This window comes from Hypomesus transpacificus, chromosome 23 (assembly GCF_021917145.1).
Source record: "Hypomesus transpacificus isolate Combined female chromosome 23, fHypTra1, whole genome shotgun sequence".
Lineage (NCBI taxonomy): Eukaryota > Metazoa > Chordata > Actinopteri > Osmeriformes > Osmeridae > Hypomesus > Hypomesus transpacificus.
The window spans coordinates 13,451,969-13,473,196 of record NC_061082.1 but is presented as its reverse complement, the minus strand read 5'-3'; the positions used below and the strand labels follow the sequence as shown (position 1 = coordinate 13,473,196).

Sequence of the window (21,228 nt, the reverse complement as noted above, 5' to 3'; positions counted from 1 at the left end):
AACTATTACAGGGTAATTTTTCACAGGGTCCTTTAGAAAAGTCAATGCAGAACTCGGAGGTCATGGAGAGGCAGAAGAACATGGACAACAGAGTTGCTGTGATAAGGAGTAGTGTGCAGGTAACCAAGTTCTCTGCTGTTCTAATTATAAGTGTTCAGACATTTGACAGGCTGCAGTCTACTTACACAGTAATACTAACAAGTAACACTATGCTCTTGCTTAGCAGTAGAAAGAGTAAACATAGATCAGTAATCAAATAAACATAGATCATCCAGTTTTGGACCTGCAACTTTTCATAAGATTTCATAAGAATTTATGATTAAATAAGATGCTCAAAATCTTAGAATTCAACACTGTAGAACACAACAACTGTAATTCATGTATATTCTAAGTGGTAATTGGACCACTAAAACTCTAAGCCGTAGTTGTAAAAGAGAAGAATGGAGTTCACCACCCTCAAAAGGTTTAGTGTTTCCTTGAGAACGCATCCTCATTATCCATGCCGAAGAAAAATGCCATATGCAGTGAGGAACAGACCAGCTGTTGATCAACTGTTGCTTGCAGCTGTTTTCACAATCTTGGTGTAGGTGGCAGGTCTAATTTAAAGGTTACCAGGGGGTATGATTGGGGACCAAAAAGTAAAACAGTCTTTGGTTTTCCTCATTGTTTAATTTCTACAGATGATGGACCAAGCTGTAAAATATTTGGAGGACATGCAAGATGACTTTGATTTCCGTTTTAAAACCCTTCAGTCTCGAGGTGAGCTGTGTGTGTATGTCCGTGGCTTTATTTCTGTAACATTCCACTATCTTGTTTACAAAAACCTAGAATACCACACATCACACCCATAATTGCACTGGTTAGCTAGCTTTAGAATGTATTTCGATTATTGTCATGTACACATGATACAATATAGGAAGCGAAATCCCATTATAAATAAGGGATAATGCCCTTCGAGGTGTACAATATCACCTGATAATGGACTCCGCTGCGCGTCGGACGGTTCACGCTTCGGCCTTTGGCCATTATCAGGTGGTATTGTACACCTCGAAGGGCATAAGGTGTTTTGCAATAGAAATCTAACGTTTAACGTTACCAACTGATATTTCTAGTCCGCTCAGCTAATAAAACCAACACCGGCTTTCCTTTGGCTGAGCAATTAGCCCAAAAGCTAACGTTATGCTAGCAAGATTCAAAGGCAATAACATTGTGTACGGTTGACAAACAGTAAATATAATTTGACAGTATGTTTGACAAGAAGATTTACTACCTAACCCACCATGTCACTGTCCCAAAATCAATATCAAGATTTTTACGAACAAAGTATCGGCCATATACTACCCAGAGAGCACACATACGTCTTACGCCGAGACGTCGGCAATTGATCAAAACCAACCTCCAGACGATGTCTGACGATGAATCAGAACTGTACCAACCGGCCGTTCTACAGATATTTCCTCTTAACTTATTTCACTATCTATCTGAAATGTCACTTGGCAAATGAACATACAATGGGCTATTAGCGGTAGTTAGCTACTTGATTCAACCTGGATTTTCTGTGTGTGGGTATTATAATGAAGAGACACAATTCAAGTTAATGATCTTTTATTATCAGACTGGATGTTGATGCCATCAAGCTCTTAAAAGAACTCCAACACAGAAAAGAGAGATCAACGGAACAGAGAAACATAAATATACAGCATTGCCTACAGTTCTGCGTCTTCCATTGGTCTCCGCCGCCCAGTCTGAATGTCTTGACTGCCATGGTTACAGTAGCTAACTGCCAAAAATAGAAGAAAAAAAAACTGACATCCCAGCTAACACATGATGTTGCGGCAACGTGCCAGTAAGTGCTCAACGTCGTACCTTGGTCGGCTGGTTACGTTATTATTAGACCCGTGGGCAACGTTGCCGCGACGTTGTACCTTGGTCGGCTGGATACATTAATTTTGGTACCATGGGTTAAGTTGCCGTTAAGTCGCTCTTTGGTCGCAGGACAACAGATCTTGAGTGGAATATGGTTTATCCAGAGATGGAGAGATCACACTGGACTGCTCTCAGTTCCTACACTTTTGTAATGTAGCCATAGTCTACATGAATTTCAATTACACACAATATTAAATGTTGCACCCAGCACGTATAAATGTAGACAATGCATGTAATTCATGTGCAGCTCAGACCCAGCATGTAAATGCTCATCAATTTTCTCTTATGCAGAAACATAGCTTTAATAAATAGAAGACTGAATTTGGAATATAATTTAGTCTTTCATTCTTTACTATAAACATGTACAAAAGCAATCAATGTGTGATGTGTAACATGATTAAGCAAACATTCTTTGTATAGCACACTTAAGCTGTATGACACACAATGCAAATTTGTGCTCCAATAATTTTGTAATACAGAATTGTTAAATGTGACCAAAAGGTAAGCAACTCCTAAGAGTTTCATTTCCAAAGAAAAGTCAACACAGAATATTACAATTCTTCCTTAGCAAACCTGCCCCTCAGTCTGCCCATAAGCAACAACTTTGCGCATGCCCATTTCAACACATAGCTGAAACTGGGGTTTCTAAACAGATTTTGCAGGGGTCCCACCGTCTTTCACCCATTGGATTTTACCTGGAAATAAGTTACTTCAAAGGTGAGTTTCTTTACAGAAATAGTTTTAAATATATAAACATATTCAGAAATTGGATAGGGCATATAGGTTTGAAATTGAGGCTATTTAGCCTGTTTATGTGCTATCAGATTCACATTGTTAACGTTAGGATTTCGCTAGCTAGATTAAACCCTCCAGAAAGTTATGTTGAAATACTGAAAATGCATACATGTTATCAAAGTTTAGCGTCTCACAAATCACCCACAAAAGAATCATAAAAATAAACGTTCAGAAGTGTTAGAAAACCTTGTCCCAAAATAGTTTATTCAGCCCTGAATTTTCAAAGACTGTGGAGATAGCGCGTGGCTGATCACGTTCACAGTCGGTCATGGCATGCACAGCAATGGCGTCTGTAAAAGTATCATGTCACTAATTCTTTGTAATTTGTCCATGACATCTGTCTCTTTTGGATAGGTTTATTCCTTTTAACCTTAAGATGCGTGAGTTCTAAATATTTCAGACGCTTTCACCAGAGTGAGTTATTTTTCCAAAACGGAAGCTATGTAGCTTAATTACCTTCCGTTACCTAGCAACCTAACATAATACTTTTAACAATGCTACTACTTGCTAGTGTTACTTGTTAGCCTACTAATTGTACATTTTGAAGCCATACTGTAGCGTTTGTCATCTAGTTTTTGCCCATCAGAAAATAGTTGGTTGAAATGTTCAGAATCAGACATTCTGATCCAGCTCACCTGATTGTAATGAATGGTCGTTATAACAACCCATTTAATTACATCAGGTGTGTTGGAGCAGGAAAACATCTAAAACATGTAGTACAGCGGCCCTCGAGGACCGGAATTTGACACCCCTGTACTAATGCTTTGTATACAACCATTCAAGGTAACATTTGTTATTTACATCAATGTTACAGCTAATCTAGACGGACCACAGTGTATGCCAATCATGGTAACTCTTGTGAACTTGTTTTACTTGTCTTTAATGACAGATACATTAAAGGTTATGCTCCGGAAGATGTAAACATTGGAGGACAACCAGCGAGAGGTTCTCCTATTCAGGCAACTACAGGGCAGACACTGAAGAGGTGCCACTGATGGACCTACAGGTGGCCTTAACACAGGCTGAACTCCAAGACCTTGAGGAGCGCCTTAAGGTGCTGGAGTTTCGAAAGAGAGTGGTAGGTGTTTTGAGATGCCATGAACTATGGCTTACACGCAGCGTTCAACGCTCAAATTGGTGTTAACAATAAGTTCATGACTTCTAATTGCAGATGCTGTGATGAAGTGGAAGACGAGACTGGGAGAGAAGGCTGTGGAGCTCCTCATAGCGGAGACACTCAAACACGCCCCGGCAGCCCATTAAAAACAAGCCAGGTGAATGAATCATGATTGCAGCTTCCATATCTAACCTTGCACATGGCTATATGACAAAATACTATAATCCCATAATCTTTTTTTGATGTATATTATTCTAGATGGTATTTTTTTATGACTTGGATTGCCCCTTTCAAACGTGCAATTATGTTGATAGGACATTATTCATTTATGTTGTGTTTCATTGTCAGGGCCAACAGACAGGACCTGTAGCCTTTGGCACTTTGTTTGAAATAAAATGACTGAATGTTACATGGAAATGTTGCCTTGTTTATGAATAGTTTGAGTTAGACTACACACCACACAAACATAGTCCTCCTGAAGTTGGCTATATGTAGCCTATTAGGCTATACAAGAACAAGTAGCATTTGGGGCAAATGATCTCTGCATATGAACCGCCCAAATATAAGCAGTAGAATTGAGAAATATAGGTTACTTAATCAACGTTGCCGTTACGGACTGGCAACGTCAGAAAATTACGTTGCTAGGAGATCACGGTTACGGACTGGCAACGTCAGAAAATTACGTTGCTAGGAGGTTGTGGTTACGGACTGGCAACGTCACAAGATTATGTTGCGGTTACCTTCTGGCGTCCCACAGATGCACGTCGCCAAAGACGTTGCGGCAACGTATGTTTGGTCATCGATTGACGTTGCGGCAACGTAACTGTGTTAGCTGGGATATCACTGTTAAACCAGAATGTATTAGCCTATGTGTATGTAGGCCTAGGTTACTTATTACAAAATACAACACTTTGACATAACATTATAGTTTATGTTTATTTTGCTCTAGTTGGTAGCTACATTGTTGTAAAATGTCTGACCAGTGTCGAACTACTAGTAGCCTACTGGTATCTGGTTGGGGTCCCTTTGCGCTAGCTCTACCATAAAGTTCACTAAAACCTAGCTCATTACAGTAACTGCACAATGTTGTACGCATAGGCTACTTGTAATGGCTAAATTCCCTTCTTGTTGTCAGTAATTCTTTCTCAACATATTCATTCAATTACCCACTCTTGGACGGAAAGAACGAGTCTACATGTGTAATGTGTTTCAACAACGGTAGAAAAACCGTGTGTTCGCTCCGTCTTTTACTGAATTCTGAAACCATGGAACAAATCTGCCCATTGATACATAAATGCGCGAGCTCACTACGTCACAGCTCACCTCTGATTATTCTAAACAATGCAATACATGTGCAATAAACATATTCTAAACTGAAATGAGAACTATATATACAATTATGCAATCACTTTAATGAACAATCACTAAATATGAATTTAGATAGTATAATATCTCAATCTGGATTACAATATGGAAAATGGCACTAACATTCCGGCCCCTAATTGCTCATCATGGGGATGACAATTACCTAACTAAAACTAAGATCAATTTCCACATTCTAAAACCTTTCTCTACTCTTTCACTAAGGCCTAAGCCAACAAACATCCTAGACCTAGACTAGTCTAGATAAGGCCTACCAGATAGACAACTGTAGAAAATAATAAAGTCCTAAATAATAATGTCCTTGTCCATGAGATTCTTCCATCTCGAGCAGGAAACACAACTTTTTATGGGTCTCTCTAAGGTGTTGGTCTTCGTTTTAACCCGACGGACAAACCCTTTGGCGTCGGGGTTTGTCTTCTCCACTTTTCCCATTAACCATGACCCTCTTGTAACCCTCTTATCAGAATCAGTATCAGAAAGGGATTTATTCGCCATGAAAATTTGCACAGACAAGGAATTTGATCAAATAAAATATAAGTTGCTCATCCACGATGAGTACGACGTCTCCCTCTTTCACATTCCTCTTCTTCTCCAGCCACTTCTGCCTTTCTTGTAGGAGGGGCAAGTATTCTCTGGACCAGCGCATCCAGAAGATGTCGGAGATATACTGCACTTGCCTCCATCTTCGTTTGGTGTATAGATCCTCCTTCTGAAACACGCCTTGGGGGAGTGCTGGTTTTCCCTTCAGAAGGAGAAGATGATTCGGCGACAGTGGCTCAAGGTCGTCCACGTCATCAGATGACTTGGGAAGGGGTCTGCTGTTGATCACTGCTTCTGCTTCACACATCACAGTTTGCAAACATTTGTCGTCGAGTGACTGGAGCTTCAGAAGGTTGGTAAGTATCTTCCGGACTGTTCTTACCTGTCGCTCCCAGACACCACCGTGATGCGACCCAGCAGGCGGGTTGAAGATCCAAGTGACTCCTCTTTGCAGTAGAGCCTCAGAGATCTGGGACTGGTTCCATTCTTTCATTGCCCGGCGGATTTCGTGTTGTGTAGCTACCAGGTTCGTTCCGTTATCGGATCTCAAAACCTCAACTTGTCCTCTTCTGGCTATGAAACGTCTCACTGCATTTATACATGAGTCGGTGTTGAGAGAGTGTGCGATTTCTATGTGGACTGCTCTGATTGTAAGGCAAGTAAACAAGACTCCATAACGCTTTACTTGCGCTCGTCCACGCTTTGCTTCAAAGGAGCCGAAATAGTCTACACCAACGTTAGTGAACGGTGGATGGTCAGGCAGTAGACAATCAGGTGGTAGATTCGCCATCTTCTGTTCACTCACGGCAGCTTGACTCTTCTGGCATTTCACATACTTTGAAAGCAGACTTCTCACCGCTGCATTTCCTCTGCATATCCAGACCCTTTGTCTCAGCCGAGCAAGGGTATGGTTTCTCCCTCCATGTCCGATTTCCTTATGAGTGTTCCTGATGATCAGGGTCGTGATGTGGTGATCCTTGGCAAGGATAGTTGGATGCTTTTTATGTTCTGGCAAGGCTGCCTGGTGCAATCTTCCACCAACCCGGAGAATCCCGTCTTGAAGGAAGGGATCCAGCTTCATGATAGCACTGCTTCTCTTGATCTTTTCACCTTTCTGCAGAGCGCGAAGCTCCTCTTGGAAGGTTTGACTTTGGCACAGTTTTTGCTCTTCTGAGGTCCTCGACAGTTAAATGGGTCCCTTTCAGGGTAGATTTCCATTTCTGCATGTGGTTTTTAACTAGGGATGGGTATCGTTAATTTTTATCGATACCGACCCTTACGGAAAGAAAATATATTTACCAATTTATGATTTTAAATACATTTTTATATATTGTAATATATTGTTTTCCATTACATTGACCATTATATTATATATGGAAATACATGGGATAATATATTGATTATACATATATTACTAATATATTATAAACTATAATATATATTCATGTAATATATTGCAATATATTGCAGAATACAGCAATGATTGCCGTTTTCCATATATTGCAATATATGGAACATGAATATATAATATATGTGGTTATATATCCCAATATATATGCAATTATGTATTCATAAATAACCACCATAATGCATGGCGCTTTATATGGGAAAATATATGGCTAATATATGTAAAGATATAGTGTCACATGTCTGCTTCATATATGGTAGAATATATTTTAAATATATGTAAAATTATATGGAAAGATATATTGTACAATGCATGTGTACATATATGAGAACATGCCCATACAATGTACAGACATATATGGTGATATTTACATTTAGTCATTTAGCAGACGATCTTATCCAGAGTGACCTACAGTAAGTTACAGTAAGTACAGGGACATACCCTGAGGCAAGTAGGGTGAATTGCCTTGCCCAAGGACACTGCTCATTTTTTGCGCTGCCGGGAATCTAACCGGCAACTTTCTGATTATTAGCCTGATTCCCTAACCGCTCAGCCATCTAGAAGGTATTCTAATAAGGTTGTCAACGGCAGTATTTCAAATGGAATCTCAATTCAAACAGTACCACCTGCTCACTGAAAATGTGCCCCAAAAACATAAATACCGTAAGATTGACATTTATTTAGGGGGAAATGGCAAATTCAATAGACGTTTGCTGGAAGCGATCATTGTCAGTATGTATTTCAAATATTTTTCCATATAATTTTACCTATATTTAAAATACATCCCACAATATATTGAACACATATCTGTACATATATTTCATGTATATCTTTCCATATAATTATGATTCCCCCGTGAGGAATAGGCTTTAAGGTGACTTCCCCCTGAAGTACCCTGCAAAGTTTCACCTTAATATGTGAAGATGAATTAGAGCTGTTTGAGCTAGGACCAAATGTGACTATGATTGCCATAGGAAAAAGGTCTTATTTTATTATTCAGTAACTGAACACTACAAAGTCTAGATCCTGGAATGGCTCAATTGGATGAGAGATTGTGCTGGTAAACGAAGGGTTCCAGGTTCAACTCCAGACATAGTCATTTTTTTGTTTGTTGACAAAACAGTTTATAGTTTTCTGGGTAATCCCGGTGTAACTATCTATCATGTCAATTTTACAATATTTTGCAATTTTGAAAGAGGAATCCGCCATTGCTGCTTGCAACTATATATTTTTTACATATAATTAAAATATACTCTACCATATATTAAACATACATGCAACACTATATCTTTACATATATTACCATTACATTTTCCCATATAAATCGGAATACATTATGGTGGTATTTATAGATATAAAATTGCACATATTTTGGGATATATAAACACATATATTATATATTAATGTTGAATATGTTTCAATGTATTGTACAATATAAATATTAAATCCCATATATGGACATATATTGCCTAATATATCACATTATATTTTCCAATATACTGCAATATATTTTTCTTCAGTAAGGGGATACCATTTTTTGAGGCGTGGGATTGTGACTGGTTGAAGCAGCGTCACTCTGGATTTTCCTAGAAGAAATGAGCAGTGGACTCGACCATGACTGTTCTCGATGCGGAGGTAAGTGACTACACCGTAGCCCTTTTCGCTAGCGTCAGAGAAATGGTGCAGCTGTGCTGACATCACTGGACCAAATCCCTCTGGCTTGATGCACCTCCTGACGGAAAAGCTGGCGAACTGGCTCAGTTCAGACAGCCAGGCGAACCATCTGGTTGCCATGTTTTCTGGAATTTCTTCATCCCAGGCAAGTTTCATTCGACAGAGACTCTGGACGATTCTTCGCAAGAAGAATGAACGGCGACAGGAATCCAAGGGCGTCGTACATTGAGCTTACGACCGAGAGGATACCCCGTCTGGTGATGGGCATGCTCTTCACATGGATCAGGAACTTGAAGGAGTCTGATTCTATGCACCAGTCCAGTCCAAGGGCCATTTCCATGGGTAGTTCGTCCTTGTCCAGGTCTAGATTCTTGATCACCTTTGCTCTTTCTTGTTCGGGAAGTGATGACAGCACTTTGCGGCTGTTGCTTGACCACTTAGTCAAGCGGAATCCTCCACTCTCACAGTGCAATGAGGTCCTTGGTCAAGGCAATGGCCTTCTTTTTGTTGGACGTCGACGTAGAAGTGCTCTAGGACTGTAGTTACTGCTTCAGGTGATGACCTGTCTTTTCCACCCTCTGCAGTCTGTCTTAAAGCATAGTTGGCGCAGCTCGGGCTCGACTTAGCCCCGAACAAGTGGACCACCATCTTGTACTCACGCGGAGGCTGGCTCAGATCCCCCTGTGGCCACCAGAGGAATCGTAGAAGATCAGAGTCCTCATCGGGAACTCTTACTTGATGATACATCGCTTCAACGTTGGAGATGAGTGCGATGTGTTCGTGTCGAAACCTCGTCAAGACTTCAATCAGACCATTAGTGAGGTCCGGACCCTGTAACAGCTCCTCGTTCAATGACTTCCCCTGAAACGAAGCGGCACAATCAAAAACAACCCGCAGCTTTCCCTTTTGTGGATGGGTCACGCCGTGATGGGGGACGTACCATACTCTGCCATCATTGCAATTGCGCTTGTCTTCAGGAATTTCCACTGCGTAGCCTTTGTTCAGCAGGTCTGACAAGAAGGTCTTGTAGTCATCATGGAAGCTGGAGTTCTTAGCGAGTTTCCTTTTCAATTTTGATGCCCGTTGCTCGGCAACACATTTGTTGTTTGGCATCACCACGTTTGTTTCTGAGAGGCATCCCAACGCTGTAGTGCCCATTGACTTTCTTGGTTGTCTCAGTCACAGACTTCATGAACTGAATGTCTTCTCGTGACATTTCTGACTTCTCTTCGCAGGCTTGCTCCGGAAAGTCATGGTTGTATTGCTGCAGCAGCAAGCTGTCCACGCCAGTGACTGAGATTCTGTTGACTGAAGCCCTTTGACTGCAGTGACTTGAATTGTCTTGACTTGTGGTGATCGTCACGTTTCTTGAGAGGGCCATTAACGACCCACCTGAGAGTCGTCTTTACTGCGTGAGGCCCGTCATCTTGGCTGTGGATTATCTTCCACGGCTCCATCGCAGAGTGAGCGTTCATTCCAATTAGTATCTCAACATCTGCGTCGATCTGTGGTAACCGTACATCTTTACGCAGATACGGCCATCTTTCCAGGTCCTTCTCAACAGGAACATTGTCCTTCGTTACAGGTATGTCTGTGTGGGTGTAGATGTCTGGCAGGCTTATGTACTTGTTCTCTGTCAGACCGCACACTTCCTGATCTGAGAGCACGTAGCAGGACACAGGCTTCTCCTGGCCCATAGTACGGAGAAGCACTTGAGTCTTCTTACCATGGACGCCAAGCTGTCTCATCAACCTTTCGGAGCAAAACGTAGCGGAACTTCCTGAGTCCATGAACGCATACGTCTCTATTGTCGTGTTGCTCCTCTTGAATTTGATGCGCACTGCACGATAGACAGGATACAGTTATTGCCTCCGGCCCCGGTGACTGCCGTGACATCACTCTTGGCTGACGCATCCTTTTGTGGAGCTGAGTGTCCGCTAGTAAAGCTTTGACCTTTCTCAGGTTTGAGGTTCTCTTGGTCGGTGTCATTGTCCCTTTTGCTGTGAAGCAGGTTTGGGTGTTTCTTGATGCAGATTTCACAAGTGGCTCTCTTTCTACAGTCTTTTGCCACGTTCCCTTGGGTCAGACACCCGAAACAAAGTCCTTTACATTTAATGAACTAAATTCTCTCTTTGTTTGGCAGACTTCTTATTTTGTAACATGCGCTCAGGGTGTGTCTGTTGTTGCAGTACAGGCATGGCTCTTGAAACGCGTTGCTTGTCTGCTTGTTCTTTCTTGGATCTGAGGCATCCCCTTCATCTGGCTTAACACTCGTAGCACAGCCAGTGGTTCTTTTCGGTCTGCCTCCCTGGGCAGATTTAAAGCTTGACCTGCCTTTTTCTTTTGCTTCAGAGTACTCGTTGACATCACCAAACAGTGGGTCTGAAGATATTCTAGCTTGTCTGTTGATGTACGTCATGAGATCAGAGAACTTTGCTCTTTTTCCTTCCCTTTCTTGTATGTCGAAAGCTATGACTCTCCATCTTTCACGAAGTCTGAAGGGCAACTTTGAGAGGACGATCTGAAGGTTGCTCGGGCTGTTCATCTCCTCGAGGTATTCCATGTTCTTCATGACATTGTTACATCCAGTGAGAAAGATGGAGAAGCTGTGAAGTGACTTGGCATCTTCTGCTTTGACTTGAGGCCATTTTAGAGCCTTGTCAACATAGGCTGCAGCTATTTTATACTCATTGCCATAGTGATAGGTCAAGAGCCTTCTTGCTTCATTGTAGCCTTGTTGTGCGCTCATGTGTTGGCAACTTCTCAAAGTTCTCTTGGTTCACTGCAGGTGAATTGCTCTAGATAGTACAAGCGGTCTTCATCGTTGTCTGTACGACTGTGGATGATGTGCTCAAAGGCCTTCAGGAATGGCAGGAACTCGAAAGGATTGCCACTGAATACAGGGACTTCTCGTTGAGGTAAGTTGGCTAGTCTCTGTTGTGTGACTAACATCTCTGTGATATCCTTCTGTTTCAAGATCACTTTGCCAAGTTCAACCTGCCTTCCATATGAATTTGTACTTGTGTTGTTGTTTTCTTCCTTAACTTGCACATAAGACTGGTGTGTAGTTTGAAAGTGAGAAGCACTGTTGTATTGGCTAACTCGAAGATAGCTGGTCGATTTTCGTCGACATCTGGAGCAGGATGTTTGATGGTTGCTGCTGTATGCATGTTCATGACGAGGTAGGAATTCATCCCGTTGTCATCCATGTTATCATAGTCTTCCACAACTTGTAGCTTTGCCGTGGACTCTGCGATAGCAGTTTCAACCTCTAGCTCCTCCATTTGAGCTTTCAACTGAATCTTCTTGACTTCCATTTGAGCCTCTTCCAACTGCAGTGCCTTTTTCTTCTTAAATGCGGCTGTGCATGCGAGTAGGGCTGCACGGTTAGCTTCCTCTTTTGTATGCAGAGACGAAGCATTAGATGACACTTTGGATGACTTTGAATGTCTACTGCTTACACATCGTACGGTGACTGAACTACAATTTTCTAGTACAGCGGATGCACTGTCGTCTGGATCCACATCTTCGGCGGCAGGCTCACCTTGCTGTGTCATCGTGCCAGTCTTGGCGTGCCGTCTTGCTTCTATTATCCAATGCTCCAATTTGGTAAAAAGGTTTTCATACTTTGTAAGGTTTGGCTCACTCCAATACTACTGGTCAGCTATCCTTTCATCATCTGATAACAATTCACTAACTGCATTGTTCCCTTCATTAAACCTATTCAGAAATTTAGAGTAATCACTGAGATGATGCTTTTCAATTAGGAGTGCATTTCAATAATTTATCATGAGGTTTTCTATTTCCTCTGCTGTGGAAACAAGGCGTGCTAATACACGTTTCCTGAGATTCATTTGTTCATCAAGTTTGTTTTCTAGGGCCTTTGTGGTCAACTTGATCTTTCTTTTTATGTCAAGCTCGACATTGCCTTCCATCCTGGTTTCATCCAAATCAGACATTTCAATTGGCTACTATTGTTAGATAAGTCTCTTATTATAGCAAGCTCTTGCAAACTTCCAAAATCCAGATCAATAGTCCGTTAACCTCAAAACATGTAAATGCTTTCCAGAAAAAGATTCCAGGGCTGTCTATATTTTCAGAATCAAACTCGAGCTTCTTCTTGGCTTATATGACTAGCTACCAATAGCACCTTTCTCGAATGTCCTGTGTGGCCAATGGCTAGTAGCACATCTTGAAATTTCTAATATTTATTTTACTTGGCCACGTTGATTCAAATGACAGAATTATACTTATTTCGCATTGACAAGCCAGATCTGTAGTTATAACTTATTTGTTCAATAAATTTTGTTTCTTTGTGTACTCATCCATCATCGTAGAAAGCGTCTGGAAAAATGGTAAGCTGCACAACATTGTAACCGCCGCTAGCTAATTCTTCAGCTTCCTTCGTCAACTGGTGTCCAGGGCCACGCGTCTTTCCTCGGCTTCCGATGATGTTCTCTTGCCCTCGGCGACTGTTTTTCTACTCAATGTAATGGCTAAATTCCCTTCTTGTTGTCAGTAATTATTTCTCAACATATTCATTCAATTAACCACTCTTGGACGGAAAGAACGAGTCTACGCGTGTAATGTGTTTCAACAACGGTAGAAAAAAAGTGTGTTCGCTCCGTCTTTTACTGAATTCTGAAACCATGAAACAAATCTGCCCATTGATACATAAATGCGCGAGCTCACTACGTCACAGCTCAACTCTGATTATTCTAAGCAATGCAATACATGTGCAATAAACATATTCTCAACTGAAATGAGAACTATATATACAATTATGCAATCACTTTAATGAACAATCACTAAATATGAATTTAGATGGTATAATATCTAAATCTGGATTACAATATGGAAAATGGCACTAACACTACTTATTGCAAAACTTTTTGATATTTTTGTACTTTCATTTACTAACCTAACAACGACTGCTCCTTCTTAGATAAGATAAATGACGGTTTAAAAAGTGAATGCCTCTGACTCGCGAGTCTCTGCTCTAGATATGCTTGCAACACAGAATGATTGTTCTTCCTGAAACAGTCAGTGATGAGCCGACGAATCTGCGACGTTTGAGATGGAGCACAAATATGAGAAGAAATCCGATCATTTGCCGATGCTTATACGACGTTATGAATAGAACACGACGTTTCGATCTTAAGCCGACGTCGGCAAAACGTATGTGTGCTATCTGGGTAGTACTAGGCTACAGTATAGCCCCAGCCTGTGGAGCGAAGTGAATGGATGTGAAATGACCGCATCAAAGTTGACATTTTCTCCAAACAGTAGGGTTCAGTTCAGGTAAAATGGGACAGTTATGCATTTTGATGATTTAATATGTGCAAAACTGACATCCAATCACCAGAGCTGATCTTGACTCGTAAATACAACACTTCTAGTCACTATGCAGTGTTTTTTCTTTGTCTGACATCATCAGAGTAGGCGTGATCTGGCCTGACAAGAGGTCTATACAGAAAAAACGCATCAAAAGTTCAGCGGCATATGACGTTATATTTCTCAATGATAAGGCTGGCAAAGGAATTTAAATTAAGTTACAATGAGTACTTTTGCAGCATATTGAAGGGGGTTAACCACTGATTGAAACACACACAATAATGTGTAAAATAATGCTTTGTTAGAAGAAAAAAAACATTTTATGTGACTGTCCCACATTACCTGATCATGTCAGGTAATGTGGGACAGCATTTTTCAGGTAAAGTGGGACATCTAGTAATGCTGTGTTTATGCTATAAAAGTAATTTAATTCAACAGTTCTCAAATGTTTAATACCAATGCATCATACTGAACTTGCGTTCCCTACTAAATAACAACTTACACTGTCATCGAACCAGCGCTTTCAGACTTGTAAGTGTGACCGCTAACGCTAGGCCAACGAAATGCTAACGCAGCGGGACTAGCTTCAGTAGCTAGCATATGAGGGCACTAATGAGCGAGTGCAGAATGAATGGAGGTCCATGGAGCTACACCCCTCAAAATCCACTTTTCTCAGGATATAATTTTTTGTCTAGTAATTTGAATTCTGAATTCGAAATGGGAGGCAAAAAAAATACACACTGCTGGGTGTTAGATTTTTTTAAAGTCGCCTTTATGTTCTTAAAAAACCTTTAAAATGTCAATGATGTCATACACATCGTACGACCAGAGATACTGCTTTACGGCAAGCTCTGGTCTCTTCCTTTTTTCTCTCGGGGCATAGACAACACAGCTGACAGGTTCTCCTTGTCAATTCACATGCTAGAGAGAGTTTTGGCTTGCTAATGTTGTTGCTAATGTTTCGAATGCTTTGACATTCTGATTCTGCTTCGGGTGTCATCAAGCGGGATCTTTGGTCGTAGTCAGTCCTTCACTAACCAATCAGCATTCATTAGCAGAATGCTAGCATTTTATGGGCAACACCAACTCATCCTGTAAGAAATCCAAAGGACATAAGTACTCGTTCATTCAACTTTCGACCTATAATCCATGTTGAACATGCAAAAACTTCAATCAAATCTGAGATTTCACCACGACAATCAGGCGAAAGAGACTAGTTTAGCTCCATAGACTCCCATTCATCATGCACTCGCTCGCGATCATCCCCAGTGGAACTCTGGTGGAACTGCAACCAAATTTGGAACAATGGGGCTTAATAGGGAGTGGACAGGCTCTCCTTAAACAGGCTCTGCTTGCGTTCCTATCTTAACGCACTGCTTCCTGTCAGACAGGAAGTCTGTGATCCACCTGCAGGTGGAGTCCGGTATGTTCAGCTGGGAGAGCTTGTCCTGAAGCAGGGCGGGGATGATGGTGTTGAAGGCAGAGCTGAAATTCACAGACAGAATCCTGGCAAACTCCAGGGGGTCCAGGAGAGGGTCTGTGATGTATTTGAGGTGTGCCAGCACCAGGTACTCAAAATACTTAATTACCACAGAGGTCAGGGCGACTGGTCTGTAGTCATTATGTCCTGTTGGCCTTGGCTTTTTGGGCACAGGGATGATGGTGAAGAACTTGAGACGGGCTGACACATGGCATGTCTCCAGGGAGGTGTTGAAGATGTAGGTGAACACCGGAGACAGCTGGTCAGCGCAGTGCTTAAGGGTGACTGGAGAAACAGAGTCCGGCCCAGCTGCTTAGCGGGGATTCTGCGTCTTGAAAAGTCTATTAACTTCTCCCTCCTGAACGGAGAGAGTCGTCACTGTGGTGGTGGGGGGGGGGGGAGGCCTAGAAGGTATAGAACAGGACAGTCCAATTGTCTTTCGAATCTGCAGTATAATTCGTTCAGGTCGTTGGCCAGGCGAGAGTCGTTAGTGGTGTGGGGGGCTCTGGGCTTGTAGTTTGTAATCTGCCTGAGCCCTCACCAGACAGAAGCAGAGTTCTTCGACTCCTTGAATCTGTCTCTATCCCCATTCCTAAAAGCTTGCTCCTTCTCCAACCTCAACCTTCTGCGCTTTGCTGAGAATCAGGGCTTGTCGTCACCCTAGTGCATATTGGAATACAGCAGTCCTCACAGAAGCTGATGTACGACTTCACAGCCTCTGTGAGATCATCCAGACTATTGGTAGCAGTTGTGAACATATCCCAGTCAGTACAGTCCAAGCACGCCCACAGATCCTCCATTGCCTCACTGGTCCACTGTTTTGATGTCCTCACAGCAGGTTTACAGAGCTTTAGTTTCAACCTGTATGCAGGAATCAGGTGGACCATGGCGTGGTCAGAGTGTCCCACTGCTGCTCGGGGGACAGCGTGGTAGATTCAACTGACTGTAGTGTAGCAGTGATCCAGACTGTTGCCTTCTCTGGTAGGGCATTTAATGAATTGTCTGTATTTGGGGAGATTATGGGTGAGATTGCCTTTGTTAAAGTCGCCTGGTACAATAATCAAGGAATCCGAATTTGTTCACTCAACACTCAGTATCTGGTCGACGAGCACACGTTGTGCCTCCTTGACGCTGGCCTGCGCACTCAGAGGCATGTAGACGCCGACCAGGATGAATGACGTGAACTTGCGTGGCGAGTAAAAAGGTTGGCAGTTAATAAAAAAATATTCCAGATCAGGAGATCGGAGGGAGTCGGATGGCTGAGCGGTGAGGGAGTTGGGCTAGTAATCAGAAGGTTGCTGGATCGATTCCCTGCCGTGCCAAATGACGTTGTGTCCTTGGGCAAGGCACTTCATCCAACTTGCCTCGGGGGGAATGTCCCTGTACTTACTGTAAGTCGCTCTGGATAAGAGCGTCTGCTAAATGACTAAATGTAAATGTAAGGAGAACAGTGCTTCAGAATCACTGTCACATCTTCACACCAGCCACTGTGTAAAAACAAATACCATTGCCTTTCGATTTGCTCAAGCTAGTTAAGCCTTTGACAGAAATGCCCTCTAATTGTGCCACTTGGAGCAGAAAAGTGGGAAATAAATCCACAGGATTTGTTTGTCTCTTATTAGAAAACTCAGAAAATTATTGCAGATATTGCTTGTTTATTTTGGCTGAGCCAGCTGAAATTATTAGCATCAAACCATAATTCTATGTATCACATAGAGACATACACACACGATAAACTAAATCAATGTTGCACACCAGATTCGCCAGTCTCGTGCTCGTTGCTATGATACACAGGACTCAGTGAATTGATGACAAATTAAAATTGCGCGTTTTCCTATAGTGATGATCATAGACATAGACAGTAAAAGAAGCAATGCATTTTTCTCTCACGCTGAGCTGAAATGGCGGAGACTTTTGTTAGATCTTCAGTTTTTGGAAGTAAGAATGACGTTTTGTCAGGACTACAATGCCGTTTGTCGTTGTGACAAGACTAGTGTTTTATTTATATTTTTGTAGGCTACTCTTTTAGCAGTGTTTCCTCTATGTTGATTTTGCCGTGGCGGACAACAAATGGCTTTGGGGTCTATGTCGGAGAATACACGGACATAGCACGGACATCGCAGTTGAGATTGCGTGTGTGCGTCCTTGTGTAAATCGTATAACCAATGTTGTCAGTTCATTTAAGCCTGTTATTGTATTAGTCTATAGTTATTGTTAATTTAAATTAAGTTAGCTGGAGATTTTCGTTGTTTTTATTCTTCCCTTGCTAGCTACAGTAAACTGCATGTCTGTTGATAGGTCGGACAGACCTGCCCCCACTGCAAAAAAAAATCCTAATCCTAGAGGAAACACTGTTTACAACTTGGAAATATTGAGATCTAGTAAATCAGTATAACATACACATCTGTAGACATGAAGTCGCAGCTTCAGCCATTTGTAGCTATTAACATTTTGGCGGCTGCAGCAGCCATTTAGGTTTTGGCTGAGCTGGCTATCCAGCCAATAACTTCATCAGCCAGCCATTATTCTCAAAACAAATGGCCTCGGGGTCTACGCCATGTAGGGTGAAAATTTGGGAACACTTACAAATATCTTCTTATGAACCATGACTCCAATTGACTTAAAACTTGGTATGTATGTGTAGGATACATACATTCAGCCAAAAGGAATATAATATAAAATGGCTGAAATGTACAACCCAATCCCCAAAAAGTTGGGACATATCAAATGTTTAAACTGATTAAATATACAATTTTAAGGAAAGAATACTATAATTTTGAATTTGATGGGAGCAACACATCTCAAATGTTTGGAAAAAGACATATTCACCACTGTGTAGCATTTCATCTTCTAACAACAGTTTGTATATGTCTGGGAACTTAGGAGACCAGGGGGGTGTTCCATCCACGTCGCTAACGCAAGTCGCGCTAACACGAATAAGTCTCACTTGGGTAAACGTTAACTTAGACATAAGCCTCAAGCCATTCCACTAACGTTCCGTTCCACTAAAAGTCAATCTAGACCTCAATAAGCTTAGACTGTGCTGCCCAGATCAGGCGATCGTTGAAAATAGGAGTTATGTCGCAAAAAGCTAAGCGTAAACCAGCAGAGTGGTGTTGTTTCAGCAGCGTAAATTGATTTGAGTTTTTTTTTTATACAGTCAGTGTCCCTGATGGAGGTGGGGAGCTGATTCAACCATTGGGGGGCCAGACAGGAGAAGAGCTTGTGTTGGGACCGGGCGCTCTTGAGCGGTGGGACCACCAGACGGTTGTGAGAAGAAGACCGTAGGTGGCGGGTGGGGGTGTAAGGCTGGAGGAGAGACTTGATGTAGTCGGGTGCAGTCCCGTTCACCACTCGGAAGGTCAGTACCAGAGTCTTGAATCTGAAACGGGTCGTGATGGGAAGCCAGTGGATGGAGATGAGGACCAGGGTAACATGGGAGCGTCTGGGTAGATTGAAGACCTGATGGGCCGCCGCGTTCTGAATCCTCTGGAGAGGGCGGCTTGCGCATGCTGGGAGACCGGCGAGCAGCGAGTTGCAGTAGTCCAACTTTGAGAGGACAAGTACTTGGACTAGCAGCTGGGTGGAATTTTCAGACAGGTATCTCCTGATCTTCCGGATTTTGTAGAGGGTGAATCTACACGACCGGGAGACCGCAGCAATGTGGGCAGTGAGGGAAAGCTTGTTACTCCGAGGTTCCTGGCAGAGGATGAAGGGGTCATCGTAGCCAATCCCAGGGTGATTGAGAGATCGTGGGAGATGGAAGGTTTGGCCGGGATGATGAGGAGTTCTGTTTTGGCGAGGTACAGCTGGAGGTGGTGCTTGGTCATCCAGGCGGAGATGTCTGTGAGGCAGGCCTCGATCCTAGCTGAGATCCCCGGATCAGTCGGGGGGAACGACAGGTACAGCTGCGTGTCCTCAGCGTAGCAGTGGTAGGAGAAGCCATGGGAGGTTATGATTGGTCCAAGCGAGGTGGTGTACAGGGAGAGGAGGAGGGGTCCAAGGACGGAGCCCTGTGGGACACCAGTGGAGAGCTGGCGGGGGTCCTCCCCAGGAGACCTGGTAGGATCTTCCCGACAGGTAGGATGAGATCTACTGAAGTGCAGTGCCAGTGATGCCCATCTCAGAAAGTCTGGCGAGCAGGATTTGATGGTTAACCGTATCAAAAGCTGAAGAAAGGTCCAGCAGAATAATGATGGGTGACCTCGAAGACGCTCTGGCAGACTGGAGGCCAGTTCCCGTGGAGTGGCCAGTCTTGAAGCCCGATTGGTTGGGGTCAAGCAGGTTGTTCTGAGAGAGAAAGTTTGACAGTTGGTTAGATACAGCACGTTCAATTGTTTTAGAAAAGAAGGGTAACAGTGATACCGCTCTGTAGTTCTGGAGGACAGCTGGGTTAAGGGAGGGTTTTTGAGTATGTAGATAACTCTGGCCTGTTTGAAGGCAGAGGGGAAAGTGCCGGAAGTAAGAGAGGTATTAAGGACATGGAGCAGTAAAATTATGATGGAGGGAGAGATGATTTGAAAGAGAGGGGAGGGGACAGGATCAAGGGGGCAGGAGGTGGGGCGATGAGAGAGAATGAGGTCAGAGAGCTCTGACTCGGACAGGGGAGAGAAAGAGTTTAGACATTTAGTTGGGTCAGTCATGAAAGGTGAGGGGGTAGGAAAGGTGGGTTTAGGGAACCGACTGCTAATGTCAGAGACTTTTTCCTCAAAGAAGGAGGAGAAGTCGTCTGCTGTCAGGGTGGAGGGCGGGGGTGGGGGAGGTGGGTTAAGAAGGGTGGAGAAGGTAGAGAAAAGTTTGTGGGGGTTTGAAGCAGAGTTAATTTTGTTAAGAAAGTAGAGGGTTTTAGCAGCAGTTATGTGAGAAGAGAAGGATTTAAGGAGGGAGTGATACTTATCAAGGTCCAGACCGTCTTTGGACTTGCGCCATCTCCTCTCCGCTGCTCGAAGGGTGGACCGCTCTTCACGAATAACATCCGTAAGCCATGGGCAGGAGGGAGAAGATCGTGCAGGCCTGGTTGACAGGGGACAGAGAGAGTCAAGTGACGCAGTTAAAGTGGTTAAGAAGATGTCGGTGGCAGTGTTAGTGGGGTGGGACGAGAACTCGTCAATGGGAGGGAGGATATTACAATAGAGGAGAAATGGGGGGGGGGATAGGGAGCGGAGGTTGCGCCGGAAAGTTACGAGGGGAGGGGATGTAGGAGGGGTTGGAGGGAGAAAGACAGAGAATTGGATAAAGTAGTGATCAGACATGTGCAGTGGGGTTACAGAGGTTAAGTCAGTGATACAGTTACGTGTCAGGACGAGGTCTAGCTGTTTGCCTGCCTTGTGGGTCGCCGGTGTGCTCAGCAGCGTCAGGTCAAAGGAAGTCAGGAGAAACAAGAAGTCGACAGCCTGCGTTCCTTGGAGGTGGATGTTGAAGTCCCCAAGGACTATCAGGGGGGTTCCATCATCCGGGAGGACGCTGAGGAGCATGTCCAGCTCCTCCACAAATATGATTTGATAGGATCAGTTAGCATCACACAATGGTGTTAAAATTATTTGCGTTTGAGCGGGGTGAGTGAGTGAAGGA

General features: G+C 43.1%; 1 protein-coding gene across 11 annotated transcripts in view; it reads left to right on the top strand.

Moving 5' to 3' along the window:
* The window catches only part of stat4 (signal transducer and activator of transcription 4), a 114,954-nt gene that overhangs the window by 9,612 nt on the left and 84,114 nt on the right, over positions 1–21,228 (top strand). For 8 of the 11 annotated variants that reach the window (XM_047046730.1, XM_047046731.1, XM_047046729.1 and 5 more), the window contains exons 5-6: positions 12–119; positions 681–759. In XM_047046730.1, coding sequence (XP_046902686.1) covers positions 12–119; positions 681–759 — 187 coding nt within the window. The remainder of the gene's footprint in view (positions 1–11; positions 120–680; positions 760–21,228) is intronic. The other 3 variants (XM_047046733.1, XM_047046735.1, XM_047046740.1) reach the window with 1 other exon arrangement.